The sequence below is a fragment of the Dipteris shenzhenensis genome, chromosome 10 (genome assembly GCF_047967505.1).
Source record: "Dipteris shenzhenensis isolate YYH24624 ecotype China chromosome 10, Dip_SZ_1.0, whole genome shotgun sequence".
In the NCBI taxonomy this organism is placed as follows: Eukaryota; Viridiplantae; Streptophyta; class Polypodiopsida; order Gleicheniales; family Dipteridaceae; genus Dipteris; species Dipteris shenzhenensis.
The window spans coordinates 12,191,547-12,204,968 of NC_141605.1; the positions used below are offsets into that span (position 1 = coordinate 12,191,547).

Below are 13,422 nucleotides of genomic sequence, written 5' to 3' on the forward strand. Positions count from 1 at the left end.
TCTCTCTCTCTCTCACGCGCACACATGCACGCATGCACATTCACATTCACATGCACGCGCGCACGTGCACACACACATGCATGCATGCACATGGCGAGCACAACATAGAGCTCATGCACAAACTTAGAACCCATGTAAACTCAATGAGCACAACATAGAGCTCATGCATTTTACTAACGTCCTCACACAGTTTGGCCTCACACAACACTCACTCACTCTCAAATGCACCACTAACACTAACTCAATCACTCACAGTGTCACACGCACATAGACATGCATTCAGCCATGATCCAAGAAAATCTCACAACTTAATGACAGACACCTAAAAACAAATCATCCTGAATTATCAGCATGTGTAGGTCTTTGCATGCTACATGTCTCTCACTCCATCCTTTGAGCCCTTCATGATCAAAAAGACCCCTAGGAGCATCTTCTTGGAAGGGAAGAGGCAAAAAAATGCAGCTTGTGAATCTCAACTGGGAATTTGTGCCCATAGGCCCTTTCCTACCACTAGTGACCGTGAACCAAGCCCTCTATCGATGTCTAGACCTCAAGACGAAGAGTGTGGATTTTTATGTCATTCCCTAACTCAGGGAAAGTAGGATCGGAATGCCTATTCCCATCACCAATTAAGAAGGACTAATTCAGGATTTTAATAAAAGTGTGCATTCAGATTGGGATTCAAGGGCTATGTTAAGGATGCTTGAAAAAATGATCCCTACAAAATAGGTGCTTAAGGATGTTTTGTGAAGGGCTAAGGGTTTATCTTAATGGCAGATTATGGGAATGCTACTAGTTAAGATCCATTTTAAGTGTTTTTTAGGTTCCATGTTAAGTATTTTTTAAAGTGCATGGGAATGCTACTAGTAGTTAAGGCCCATGTTAAGTATTTTTTTATAGTCAACACCAAATCTAAACTATATAACATGGATACTCATTTGAAATCTTTTGAAAAGAAGAAGCCATTATGATTGTAAGCTCAAAGCATGAACATCACACTGTAAAGTTGTGAGAAAAAAGATCCAACACTTTATCCATAATATGGTAGGATTCACAAAAATCTGCCCATGGGTCTAGAATAGGGGATTACTTCCCCATGGTAGTCTTTAAGAGGTCATTCAAAAAGTTTTTGTTGTCCACCAGATAATTTGTTGGGCGGCCTTGGCAAGGTGCGGCCATATGAAGAAGTGGGCCATTGAACCAAGAATCATTTACTAGCTCAAAAAATATGAAGAAGGTGAGGACATATGAAGAAGTGGGCCATTGAACCCAGAATCATTTACTAGCTCAAAAAATAATGTCCAAAGCTCATCAAACAATGTCCACATTCTCTTGAGAGGACATTTGTGAATTCTCCCTTTAAATGGGTAGTAGTTAAGTTCGTAGGTACTAATTCCAAAGTACACGCTCAAATCAATGTGTTACGCTAGGGTCCTCTTCATTCGTTTCCTGGCTAAATTGGTGAATCAAAGGCACACCAAAATTTCCCATTGAATCATGGATGCCTTGCTAGTAAACATTTCAAATATGTCTTAGCGTGATTAACCTGCTCAAAAAGATGTGTGGGATTGGCTTGATCGTATCTGGCGTTGAGCTTGCCAACAAGCCTGTCAGAACTATTCATGAGGTTAGTTGTCTTTTCATTTGCAATTGGGTGATTTCATGTTCATGATTTGCACATAAAAATATTAAACCATGCTCACTGCAGGTGCCGGGTGCTGCCGGTCTTACTGCAAATCATCTCGTCGAGGCGCTTCAAAGGAGAGGTCCTGATCGTATTGGCAGCCACACAATTAATATAAAACCTTTTGTGCCTGAGCATACTGTGATTTCTGAAACTGATGTAGAGGACAATTCTGTGAACTTCCATTTAAGATCCAGCGCCTTGCTAGAGAAAGGCGATCCACACTTAATAAGCAGTGACAAAAAGTACTCACAGGGCATCCTTGACTTTGTGGGAACTTCTTTGCAACTTCGAGGAGCTCTTCCAATTTCCCAGCCATTGAGAGATCCTCATAACAATGTGCTTGTCTATAACGGTGAGCTTCACCAACTCTTACCCCAACGTAAAGACTAGGGAGTTTATAAAGAAATCTCGTATTTATTGTATCATAACAATGTGCTTGAGTATATTGGTGAGCTTCATCACCTCTTTCGTCAACGTACAAGACTAGGGAGTGCAGATTTCTTGTATGAATCCGTGCAATATCCTCAACTTTCTGAGTCTATCCAAGCTCTGTTGAATACACAATAAAAGTTGGTCTGCCGGGAGTCTTTTCTCCACTCTCCTTAACTACCTCCTAGTTCTCTCATTAGCTCCTTCAAAAGTTTCATGACTATTTGGCATAAGATCTCTCTTTTTAGGACCCTAGAAGACCACTTCACTAGTGCTACTCAACTCTAGCAGTGTCCCATCGTGATCCCCATAAACTGTCTGAGGGTGGGGTTTCCACCACTTCCGAAAGTGTCACCGGAGGCCTAGGGCCACTGGTGCAATGAGCAAGTAGGATGTCAATGGTGTCACCGAAGGTGCATGGTGCGAGTGTTGGACAATGGTGTCAACGATGGAAGGAGCAAGGACGATGGTGTCACGGATATGTGAGCGATACGAGTGCAAGAGCAAAGCTAAAGACTGGAACAGAACAAAATCACAAGAGCCAACCCTCGTAATGAATGGAATAGAACTCGAGCCACATGGCACAGGGTCCATTATACCAAGTGAAGGGACATGAGGGGAGGAGAACACAACAAGGAGAAGTGTTGGAGTAGCGAGGAAGAAGCACGGTTCATTAGGAGGAATGAATCATACACCAATGAGAGTTACACAATAACTGATACACCAAGGAGAAGATACACACTAGGCGAGCTCGACTCTAGCCTCTCTCTCCCTCCTATGCTGGAATGCCCTCATCCTCCTTCCTTTGCCCCTCTTCACCTTCCCCTCATCCGCTCCCTCTCTGCTCTTCCTGGCTGGAAATCCCCTTCCTTGCTTCCTATTGGTTGTCTTCCTATCTCCTTAGCCGTTCCGCCGCTTCGTCCCTTGATGTCTTTTGCAACTCCCCAACCTCCTCCAAGTCAGTGAGTAAAGTACTCCATGTGCACTCCTGTCTACTCCATGTGCACCTGGCACTAGTTGGTGGCAAGTGGCGCTACTTCCCATTTGCACCACCCTGTGCACCACCTGTGCTCCCTTAACTGCTGGACTACTTCCCATGTGCACCTCCATGTGCACCACCTGTGCTCTCTTAACTGCTAGAGTCCAGTGCACCAGTACTTCACTCTGACCAAGGGGAGATGACCGAGGGCGGATCAGTTTTGACCAAGGTTGGTCTAGGCTCGACATGCCCAGACCTGTACTCTTCCAATCCTGTACCCCCCCCTGTCTCGTAGTGAATGACCAAAATTGGCCAGATGTGACTACATTGTGACCAAGGTCTATCCATCCTTGACATGTTGCTCCCCTGACCAAGATGTGAACAAAGTGTGACCAGGCTAGGGGCATGTTGCTCCAGTGACCAAGATGTGAACAAGGTGTGACCCAAGGTATGACCTAGGTGTGAACAAGGTGAGACCATGGTGTGACTCCTGGTGACCGAGTTACGACCAGTAAAAGTACAACAAAGTCACATGAGGATGTGCAGGAGTTGTCAGAGGAGAGAGGGCTGCCTCATTGGAAGCTAGAAAAGTCCATAGATGGCTGTTACAGACTCTGTAGGACAGCAAACTTTCAGCTCCTCTCTTCAGTAGAACAAGGGCTGGCTGAAGGACAGGTGGAGCAAACTTTGTTGATTAAGCTTGGAACGATATAGATGAACCAAGCGATTTTCAGGATGCTCAAGACACTAAGCATTGGATGAGGGCCATGTAGTTACAATTGGATTCTATCATGAAGAACAATAAGTGGGAACTAGCAAAACACAGATACAACATTTATGCTCTAAACATTTAAGCTTCCTTGTCAAGAAATATTATTTCTCCTGGACCTGCTCTTGATTCTCTGTGTCCCTGCATAGAAAGTCGTGAACATGTTCATTTATCTCCTTCAGAAGTTGAGCATGACATTGATTGAACTTCAGAACCTCCTTGTGTTTTTCTTTGTTATTAACAACAACAGTATTGAACTTACAACTGTTTCTTGGTACCCAGATGAACCAGACTGCATGTGCTTTGATGTGACTCTAGAACTCTTGTTTGAGTATAAAAGCATCCCCTAGTAGAATTAGTTTTCTCGTACTCCCCTCGAATCTTTATAATTTTTTAGATCCTTCTACATTATTAGCAACAACATTATTGAACTTACAACTGTTTCTTGCTACCCAGATGAACCAGATTGCATGTGCTTTGATGTGACTCTAGAACTCTTGTTTGAGTGTACAGGCATCCCCTAGTAGAATAGCTTTCTAGTACTCCCCTAGTTGAATCTTTATAATTTTTAAAGATCCTTCTAGCATCAGGACAAGCAACAAAAAAATGAAAAACATATTCTTTGTGGCCTTGACATCTTTTACACCTACCATCATTCTTGCCAATCTTTTCCCCTCTAGAGTTAGGCTGAAAATCTTTATGCAGGATCAGAGAGCATTGTGGACATTTTGTCTGGTATATCTCTATGCCAAATCTTTAGAAATGTGTTTCTCTAAAGTGGCTACTGTCTATCAGGTTCTATGTCAAATTTAATACCTTGAACACTTCATCTATCTCAGATTTGGGAGTTGGGATGGGTTAAAAATGAGAGGTTCCCACCAAGTTGAAGTCCTTCCCCTTTCCATTGAATGTTACGAGACCATAAATCCAGGCTGCTCAACATGGTGAGCCCAAACTCTTTTCTTATCTCAGGCCAGGTTTTACACCTGAGTTCATCTCTTTTCCAGATCTGCCCCCAACAATGTAGAATTTTTTTGAACAATGTACTTGCATTAATAAAATCATTGTCTCACTGAGGGTGTTGGCCTTGAAAATAGCTGACATCCAGATGGAATCAGTGCTTATAAATGCCCCTTTACCTGAGAAAATTATTTGACTTTGTAATGCCTCAAGGGAAGTCAAAGGGATCTTCAAAAGGGGGCTTCCCTTCATCCTACAGGGTTCAGGTTGCAAAAGGGCTGAGAGCAGGGGGTAGTTTCTCTAGTTGGGAGCTCTCAATGGCTGGCATGAACAAAGTTCCTCATTAAGAGCTGAGCCCACGCAGGCTCAGGGTCTAGAACAGCCTTTATGACCCAAGATGCTGAGAGTGTAAGGGCTGCCTGTTGAATATCAACAACCGCCAACCCTCCTTCAGCCTTAGGCTTGGTACAGAAGGACCACTTAACCAGGGATATCTTCTTTCTTTAGAGCCCCCTCTGCATAAGAAAGACCTGCTTTGTCTAATTTTCTCTAGCCCAAAGAGAGGAGCACCATTAGGATACTAGAAGATGGCTTCTAGATAGATTCATGGACTGTTGTGTTTGATGCACTTAAAGACTGAATTGGGAATGAGTGTGGGGACAATCCTGAATTGGATGGTCAGATAGAAAGAGTCAATCAAACTCTTGAAGATATGTTGAGGGCATAATTGCATTCGATAGTTTTGATCAAGCATTTGTTTGCCAAGGTCTTTGATGATAGAAAGTTCTATGGACTTCTATGTGCATTAATTTGGGTTACTTTCTTAGTCATATGCCTAGGGGTAAGTGAGTGGCTAACAATTAATGTGAAGACCAAAAAGGAACTAAGATTAAAAATGCATGGGGGTTAGCACCTAGCAAGTAGTGGTAATATAGAAAGAGTCATGATATTAGTGCATGTGGTAGATAGATCTAAGTATAGCTGGGGGACCAGTAAAACCCTTCTCCGAAATCTTCAAGCAATGATCTCTGTAGAAGCTGAGCTTCAGTGAAAGCTCATGAGGTGCTGGCAAGGTGCTGTATGTGTGGACCTATAGGAGGTCCTCTCTGATGATTTTGTTGATAGGTGAGTGGAGTGGATGGAGCCTCAAGGCTATATTGAAATGGTGGCAGTCTATCCATGTGTATCCCAAGCTTGAAAACTATTTTGCATGCACGAGCATACCAACTTCTCAAATCCCTTGCTGTCTCAAGGCCAACCATGGTAGCCTACGCTGTCCGAACGTCGTAGTGCCGACTCTATGACGATATGTGATCAAGGTTGCATCAAGCGGCAAAGGGGTAGCCCCAAATTTTGCTAACAGAATATTGCTATGGATCATCTGAGCGAGAAGTGGAATCTGTAGTCTTTTGATATGGGACCAGTCCATGTCTGGTAGATTTGTCCCCCAAAAGGGGCTGTTGTACATGCCATTTGGGTGAACAAGGGAGTAAAAAAGAAGAGACTTGGTTCTAGGGTCCTGAAGATGGGACCAAAAGCACTTACGCTTGAGTCTAGCAAGTGTGGCGTACCCTTTGCTGAAGTGGGCTTGCATGACTGATCTCATCGTGAAAATCGGGCTTGAGAAGAGGTACATATAAGATGCAACAGCTGAAGGTGAACCACTCTCGATGTACGGCTGCTCAAGAAGTGTTGACAATCATGACCTTGGTTTTTACCAAGGTTCACCTTCAGATCATGTGTGTCACAGAAAGTTTGGAGTGCATCCAAATGTTGCCTAAGGCCCTCAGCTGGTGGGGAAAGTAGAACCATGTCATCTGCGTATAGTAGAATCAGGATCAGAGAAATCACAAAAGGTGAGCCTGCTCCACCTAGCATTGTGATGAAGGACTCAAGCTCATGAACGTATAGACCAAATAATGTGTGTGATAAATGACAGCTTTGTTTAACCCCAATCATGCTCATGATCTCCTCTGTCCTTCAGTTGACATCTTGACGCGGCCTAATACTGGCTGATCTAGTGTCTGGACAGCCCAAATGATGTCATGACTGTACCCTAGATCAAGGAGTCGTCTGAATAGTTGGGCCCATGGCCCCATGTCAAAAGCCTGTAGAAAGCCGTAGTAGACTCTTTGCTTTTGTGCCCGGGCCTCCTCAATGATAGCTCTCAGTGTGAAAATGTGGTCCAATGTAGCATGATTTGCCCGAAAACTGGCCTACCTCACAGTTCTGAATACCTCACGTTCCCGCAAACTATCTAACCTGGGTGTCAAAATGTTGATGCATAAATCTTGGACTTGACATGTCTGATCATAATGGTCTTGCAGTTTTTTGGGCTCATGGGATCCCCTACCTTATGGATTGGGACAATGGTGTTAAGGGTCGAAGTGAGGGAAACCGGTGCAAACCGCTTCCTTAAATAGCTTTGCTAAGATTGGGGCCAAGGTACTAGTCCATGTGCAACGAACTTAGTGCATAACCCCTCATGACCTTTTGCTCGTTCATTGGAATGTTTGGTGTCAGTTGGTTGGGGATGTCATAGAGGGTGTGTGCATAAGTGTGCCAGATGGTTGGGTCTGTGAGAGGGGATGTGCTATCCATGTTAATTCCCACTACGAGTTGTCCACGTGTTAAATTGGTCTTCGAAATGTCCATTCCCTCTGCCTTATCCTTGTTCTTCTTGTCCTTGGGTTTGTGTTTTCCCTTCTCTCTGTTTCTCGGGCCATGTGGAAGGGTCCAAGGTGAAAGGATAAAGTGGAGGGTAGTGTCCACTTATCCAATGGTCCACTGTGTCAGCTCACCATCCTATGGGATGCAGTAGGGAGGACAGCGAGAGAGAATGCAGCAGTACTAGCAGCCCAGAAAACAAGCAAGAAGGCCCAGTAGCATGGTTTCTCTCTTTCGGGGCCTCAAGCATTTTATGAGAAACAGGACTCTTCTTGGGCTCTTTCCTTTTGACAACATTTGGTTGATTCATGTTCTTTGGACGATGTTCCTGGCTCATTGTACAGACCTGCACATGGATCTGTGGATAGATTCTTTTGAGCATATCAGTGTGGCACATTTGGAGATCCAGATGTACAGAGGCTTTGGATGGTTCTCAAGTCCACCCCACACATATGTTAGCAACATGGTACACACATCGGTAGCCATTTGGGCAATCATGCAGGGTCTTCACGAGCAGCCTCTACCAGGAGGAAGCTTTTTCGTAGGGAGTGGAGTGGCTCCCCGTTCTTCTCGGAATTCCCGACAAGGTTGAGGTGGCACTTTCAGCCTAAACCTTGGATATTTTCTAGCTCTTTAATAGGAGCTTGATTTTGAACTATTTGGGTACTTTCGCATGTCACGTAATGTACTTCTCCCTTGAGCTCTGCTCTCGATGTTTCATTCATACTTAATAGAATCTCTTTTTGAAAATAAAAACAAGAATACAAGCAGGAAGAGGCGTGGGCGGAGATGCAATGGATATGAAGAGGCAGTCGGAGAGGAGCACCAGGTAGGTAGGAGAGGCAGGACAGGGAAGGCAGCTAGGCGGGAAGGGAGGAGAGTGCTAGTTGGGGGATGCAGAGCGGGGAGCAGTGCAAGGGAGGCAGGGGCAGCAACGAGGTGGCTAGGGGAGAGGGAGGAGGCAGCCATGCGGGGGATGAGGGTGAGGAGGCAGCCAGACGGGGGGTGAGGATGGAGAGGAGGCAGCCAGGCAGGAGGGAGGAGGCAGCTAGGTGGAGAGAGAGAGAGAGATCCAAGAATATAAGCGGATGACATCCATTTGAAGGCCTTGAAAATAGTTAAGAGTCAAGACTTGTCATATAACTCAATCTGTATTGCACTGTATTTCTCTCACATTTAATCCAAATCACAGGTACATGATAGGTATCACATGGGTAAAGTTATGGTTCAATCTGAGATTCCTAGCCCTGGATATGATTCTTAGAAGCTGTGTAAATTTGAAGGTCGTTACTTCGTGAGGTAAAGGTTAGAGGGGTTCGTGTCGATTTCATAATACCCAATTTCGAGATCAGTCTGGCTGAGACGGTATAGGATGTCATCTATACAGGGAATGCAAAACCTGCTGTTTAAACCCTGTAATCTACACACACTTTTCAACATTTACTTAATTGGTCATAGTATGCCAGTCTCACGTGCTCATTTGGTACTGTCTACCAATAAAATGGCAGCGAGTGATAGTGTGGCCACGTTATTGGGTGCAACGTCTCCAAAGCACATGCTTTATTGTATTTTGCTTCATAGAGAAAATCTTAGACAGTATTTGGAGTTTGAATCTATCTTGATAAATTGTTTGGTCAACCTAGCCAGGAGTTCGTCGTGCCAATTTTCTCAAGTGTCAATTTGTTTGAATCCAGACGTACCAGCTGTACTAGTTTTGTGTTTCCCTTGCTTATGTTTTCCTTTGGAGATACTTTCAACTTTATCAATTTAGGCCATTGCTTATTGCTCCCATGGTTTTAGGTGAAGTATTTGGTGGGCTTCCTGTTAGATCAGATGAAAATGATGCTCAAGTGATCATGGATTCATTGTATAGATGCTGTTCTTGCCTCTGCCATACAAGGTGTGCCAGCAGGCAGCATTGTTCCTGTACTGAGGAGGGGAGTTCTGGAGACAGTCATACGAGTGTCCCAGAGCTGTTATCTAGTATAAAAGGTCCTTGGGCTCTAATTTATTGGCAGGTGGGTATTTTAATTTTCTTATCATGTGCAGTGTTGTAGGTCCCATAGTAATTAGGAGTAAATATTATATAACCTTTATCACACTCATTTTAAGTGAAGTTTGATGGTTCAGGCTGAATCAAGGACAATATGGTTTGGTCGAGATGCATTAGGACGGCGTAGTCTCTTGGTTCATTGGCCATCCCAAGAGAATGCACACATCATTTTCTCGTCAGTAGCTACTTCTCTCAGCAATGAATCTAAGCAGGCCATCCCACTGCCAACCATGGGGGATGATGGATGGAAAATTCCTGATCTGAGTTGTCCAGAAATAACGAGTTCCAGTGAGGAAGTGATGGATGTTGCATCTGGGAAAGAGTTGACAGCTCAGGAATCCAGCATGTTTGACTGTTGGGAGGAGTTACAGTGTGGAATATATAGTATTTGCATTGAGATCAGCAATACGATTCTACAGGATGAAAAGGAATCAGGGTTTTATCTTCAGAAAGGGAGGCTCGAGGAACATGGTTGGATAGACCCAACTTTAATTAAGATAACAGCTTGGGAAAGAGACGTTTTAGAGCCCTTTGTGGATGATGCAGAAATTGCCTCGCAGAGTGCTTGCAACACTGGACAAAACTGCATCGTAGATGGTGGAAAAAGGGATTTGGATGCAGGTCAGCTGTGTGCTGGAAATGTGGGGGGTTTTGAAAGTACATCAGGAATGCAGGAAGCAGACAACTGCATTGATGTCCATAATCATCACGGTTTATATGACTTCTTTTACACAACATCAGAGCATAAAAAAGAAATCTTGTTTTGTGTGTTAACTGCTCTGAAGGAGTCTGTGAAGAAGCGCACCTCTAATATTTTCAGACATGATTGGGTAAGTTTTTAAAAATTATTATGCATCTAGTAGCTAGAAAGCAAATGATTATATCAACTAAGGGAAATTTTCAAAGCAGTTTTGAAGTCAAGGTTGCATAAATCGACTTTACATAACATCGTACAAATTTTGCTTACTAATGATTAGCTACCAGGCAAGAGCTAATTCTCTGTTTAGAGAAAACTCAATCGCAGGAAGGATCCCTGACCAAAGCCCTCCCCTGGATGGCCTCCCTCCACCCTGTCAAGCACACTTAGTGCTAGTTTGCAGCAGAAAGTAGATGAACAAGGTACATGAACCTGTTTCCAATCTCAAAGATACTTGAGAAGCCTAATGCTTTCCTCAAACTCACCCTGGGCTTTGATAAAAACTGATTCAGCACACTCAGCACACTGAATGTTGTGGTTGGTATTGGTAAGATACATCAGCTCCAATACTTAGTCATGTCAATTAAATGAGAAGTATCCTCTTTGTTCAACACGGACTCGACCTCCAGCAAGATAGCTGCCTTCTTACAGTTCACTTAAAAATGTTGCAAAAATTCCAAACAATACTTATGAATTCCTGTTTGATCTCAGCTAGACCTGTTTGCCAAGGAAATAAGGAAGAAGTCTCAAATCTGTTATCTTAAACTCCTTTTGAAATAGGCCCTTAACGTCCTGGAACTTCTCCATGTAGTCACTGGTGCTGATTAGGTCATCCATGTACAACATGCATGTACTCCTTTAAAAAGCGATATAGGTTGGCACATGAGAGACTATAAGAGACCAATCTTTGTAAAAAAGTTGTTTGATCCTTTGGTATCAAGCTCTTAAGGTTAGTATCAGCCCATACAATGCCTTGTGAACTCTCTAGACTTTCCCTTTTGATCTTGGGTATAGAAATGCAGCCTTCTCTATGGCTTCATTCCGGAAGACTTTCCCTTTCGATCTTGGTTATAGAAATGCGGCCCTCTCTAGGTCTTCATTCCGGAATCCTAACATCCCATTGGGCCAGCTGTTGTGTGTTGCCAATGCTTTGGCATTCGCAAAAGTTTCATAGTAGTCGAATGTTCTATTTGTGCATACACTTTGACAATCATCCAGGCCTTGTACCTGTCTGAAGGGCTGTAGAACTTGTACTAAGCCTTGTAAATCCATTTGTTGCCGATAACTTTTTGTCTCAACCAAATTTCAAGTGTCGTTCTTCAGAATGGACTCCGTCTTGCCTCCATGGCTGATCTTCGTTTTGGTAGGCCTAGGCTCCTTAATCTCTCATGTTTGAGTCATGATTGATCGATGCGTACGTCTTTGTATGTGCATGGATGTGAGAATCTGCATGTATACTTGACCTGATCTTGACACGATTTTCTAGGTCCTGGTCCTTGGTAACACGCTCAAACCTTAAGTCGCCATTCGGATATGTTGCTCCTTGCAAGACTACCACAAGTTTGGGTTGCATGTGATAGGTGGTAGTTCATATGCCAAACCAGCCTCATGTATTTGTAAGAGAGTGCTATCGCTGATGTGCCCAAATCTCTCATTCCACAACTTGGACTGCTGTGCTGTATCTGATCCTGGACAAAAAAAAATGTGATCTTATAAAAATCTCTGAATCCTCTTGCTAGTATCTTTCATATGACCTAATGATCGCCAATTTCCATTGCTACAGGGACAAATATATGAGAAACAAGATAGTGGTTGAGTACTACATCAGTGGAAGGGACTTTTAGATGATGAGGCTACTTGGCAGCCAGTTTCAATACTTGAAGAACATCCTCAACTCTTGGACTGATGTATGAAAGGACATGCAATTTTGTGTAAGGGACAATTATGCTGCAAATTCCCTTTTTTTCCTAGAGAAAAGTACTTTCTATTCATGAAAAGCAGCCATACAAATCAGTCAACGAAAGAAGGTTGTTGATTGAGGAAGAAAACAAGGAAAACTTTGTTGTCCAACCAGCCCATTTCCAAAGAACCCAGCACACTGCCTATGGCATCTCGGAAACAGGGGCTAGCAACCAGGGTGGAGGGCTATACATTCAGGAATGCCTTGCTCCATGAATACATAGAAGAAACCTGCAGGCCATGCCTTGTAGAAATGTGCCTGCCTCTCAATGGCTGCCCGAGAACCTAACATCCCATGCTCCCATATGGCATGTAGGGTGTAGATGGTGTCCTGCCATATGGCAACTAGGGTAGTTGTCCGGAGAATTGTTCGGTCTCCCATCCCAAAACTGCAACGGGCAACCCAGATGTTCCAAGCAGTAATGATGGACACCATCCCCCATAGGCTATCATTTGGTGAGGGTAGTAGACACTGTAGGGAAGCGTCACATCATGTTCCTTAGCCCTAGGACTTGATGCCCCTGAATCGTGTACGTTGGAGAGACATGAATCCCCTCCGTTAGCTAGGTAACCATCATCCAAGTGAAGTCACAATTTATCCTCTGTGTCCTAACAGCAATCCGGAGGGACCCCAACTACATCCTCTATGCTGCGGGGCAGCTCTAAAGACTATGAGAAATTGTCTCCAAGTCTTCGTTGGTGCAATGGTGGTATCGGCCATCTACCTACATCTGCTCCAACCACAGACCAATGGGTAAGCCGCCATGAGCCACCATCCAAAAGAAGTAAGAAATCTTCCCGCTTTGCGGCTGGTCCATAGGCGCGACCAAAATCTGCAAACAACCTCCAAAGGAACTCCGTGCTCCACCCAATGCTGCTCTATGGAGGGAGTCTAGGCTGCCGACTCTAAGCCACATATGCCAACCAATGCGTTTCGTGTAGGAGAAGGGCACCTCCTCCTCTCTATCCGAGTGCCCTACATGTGTAGGCCAAAACCACTCTCTTGGACCCCCACTACACCTCGTGAAGAGGCTGGCCCTCCCATAACCAAAGCCACTAGTCCCTCCCTCCTTGCCTGACGAGCCTAGAACTGGGCCGATGTCCAATCCTTGCCTAAGGGGCCCACTACCCTAATTCTCTGCCACTCAAGCAAATCCAAGGCAACATCAATCTCTTGTTCTCCGGCTGAAGAATGCCTCCATTTCCCACTTTGTACCGTCAA

The 13,422-nt window shown here is 44.1% G+C and overlaps 1 protein-coding gene across 1 annotated transcript in view; it reads left to right on the forward strand.

The window, feature by feature from the left end:
- Positions 1-1,413: 1,413 nt before the first annotated feature.
- Positions 1,414-13,422, forward strand: part of LOC147897409 (Asparagine synthase family protein) — a 105,375-nt gene continuing 93,366 nt past the window's right edge. Inside the window, exons 1-4 of the mRNA XM_087380420.1 lie at positions 1,414-1,627; positions 1,709-2,039; positions 9,292-9,509; positions 9,622-10,374. Coding sequence (XP_087236546.1) covers positions 1,559-1,627; positions 1,709-2,039; positions 9,292-9,509; positions 9,622-10,374 — 1,371 coding nt within the window. The 5' untranslated portion in view covers positions 1,414-1,558. The remainder of the gene's footprint in view (positions 1,628-1,708; positions 2,040-9,291; positions 9,510-9,621; positions 10,375-13,422) is intronic.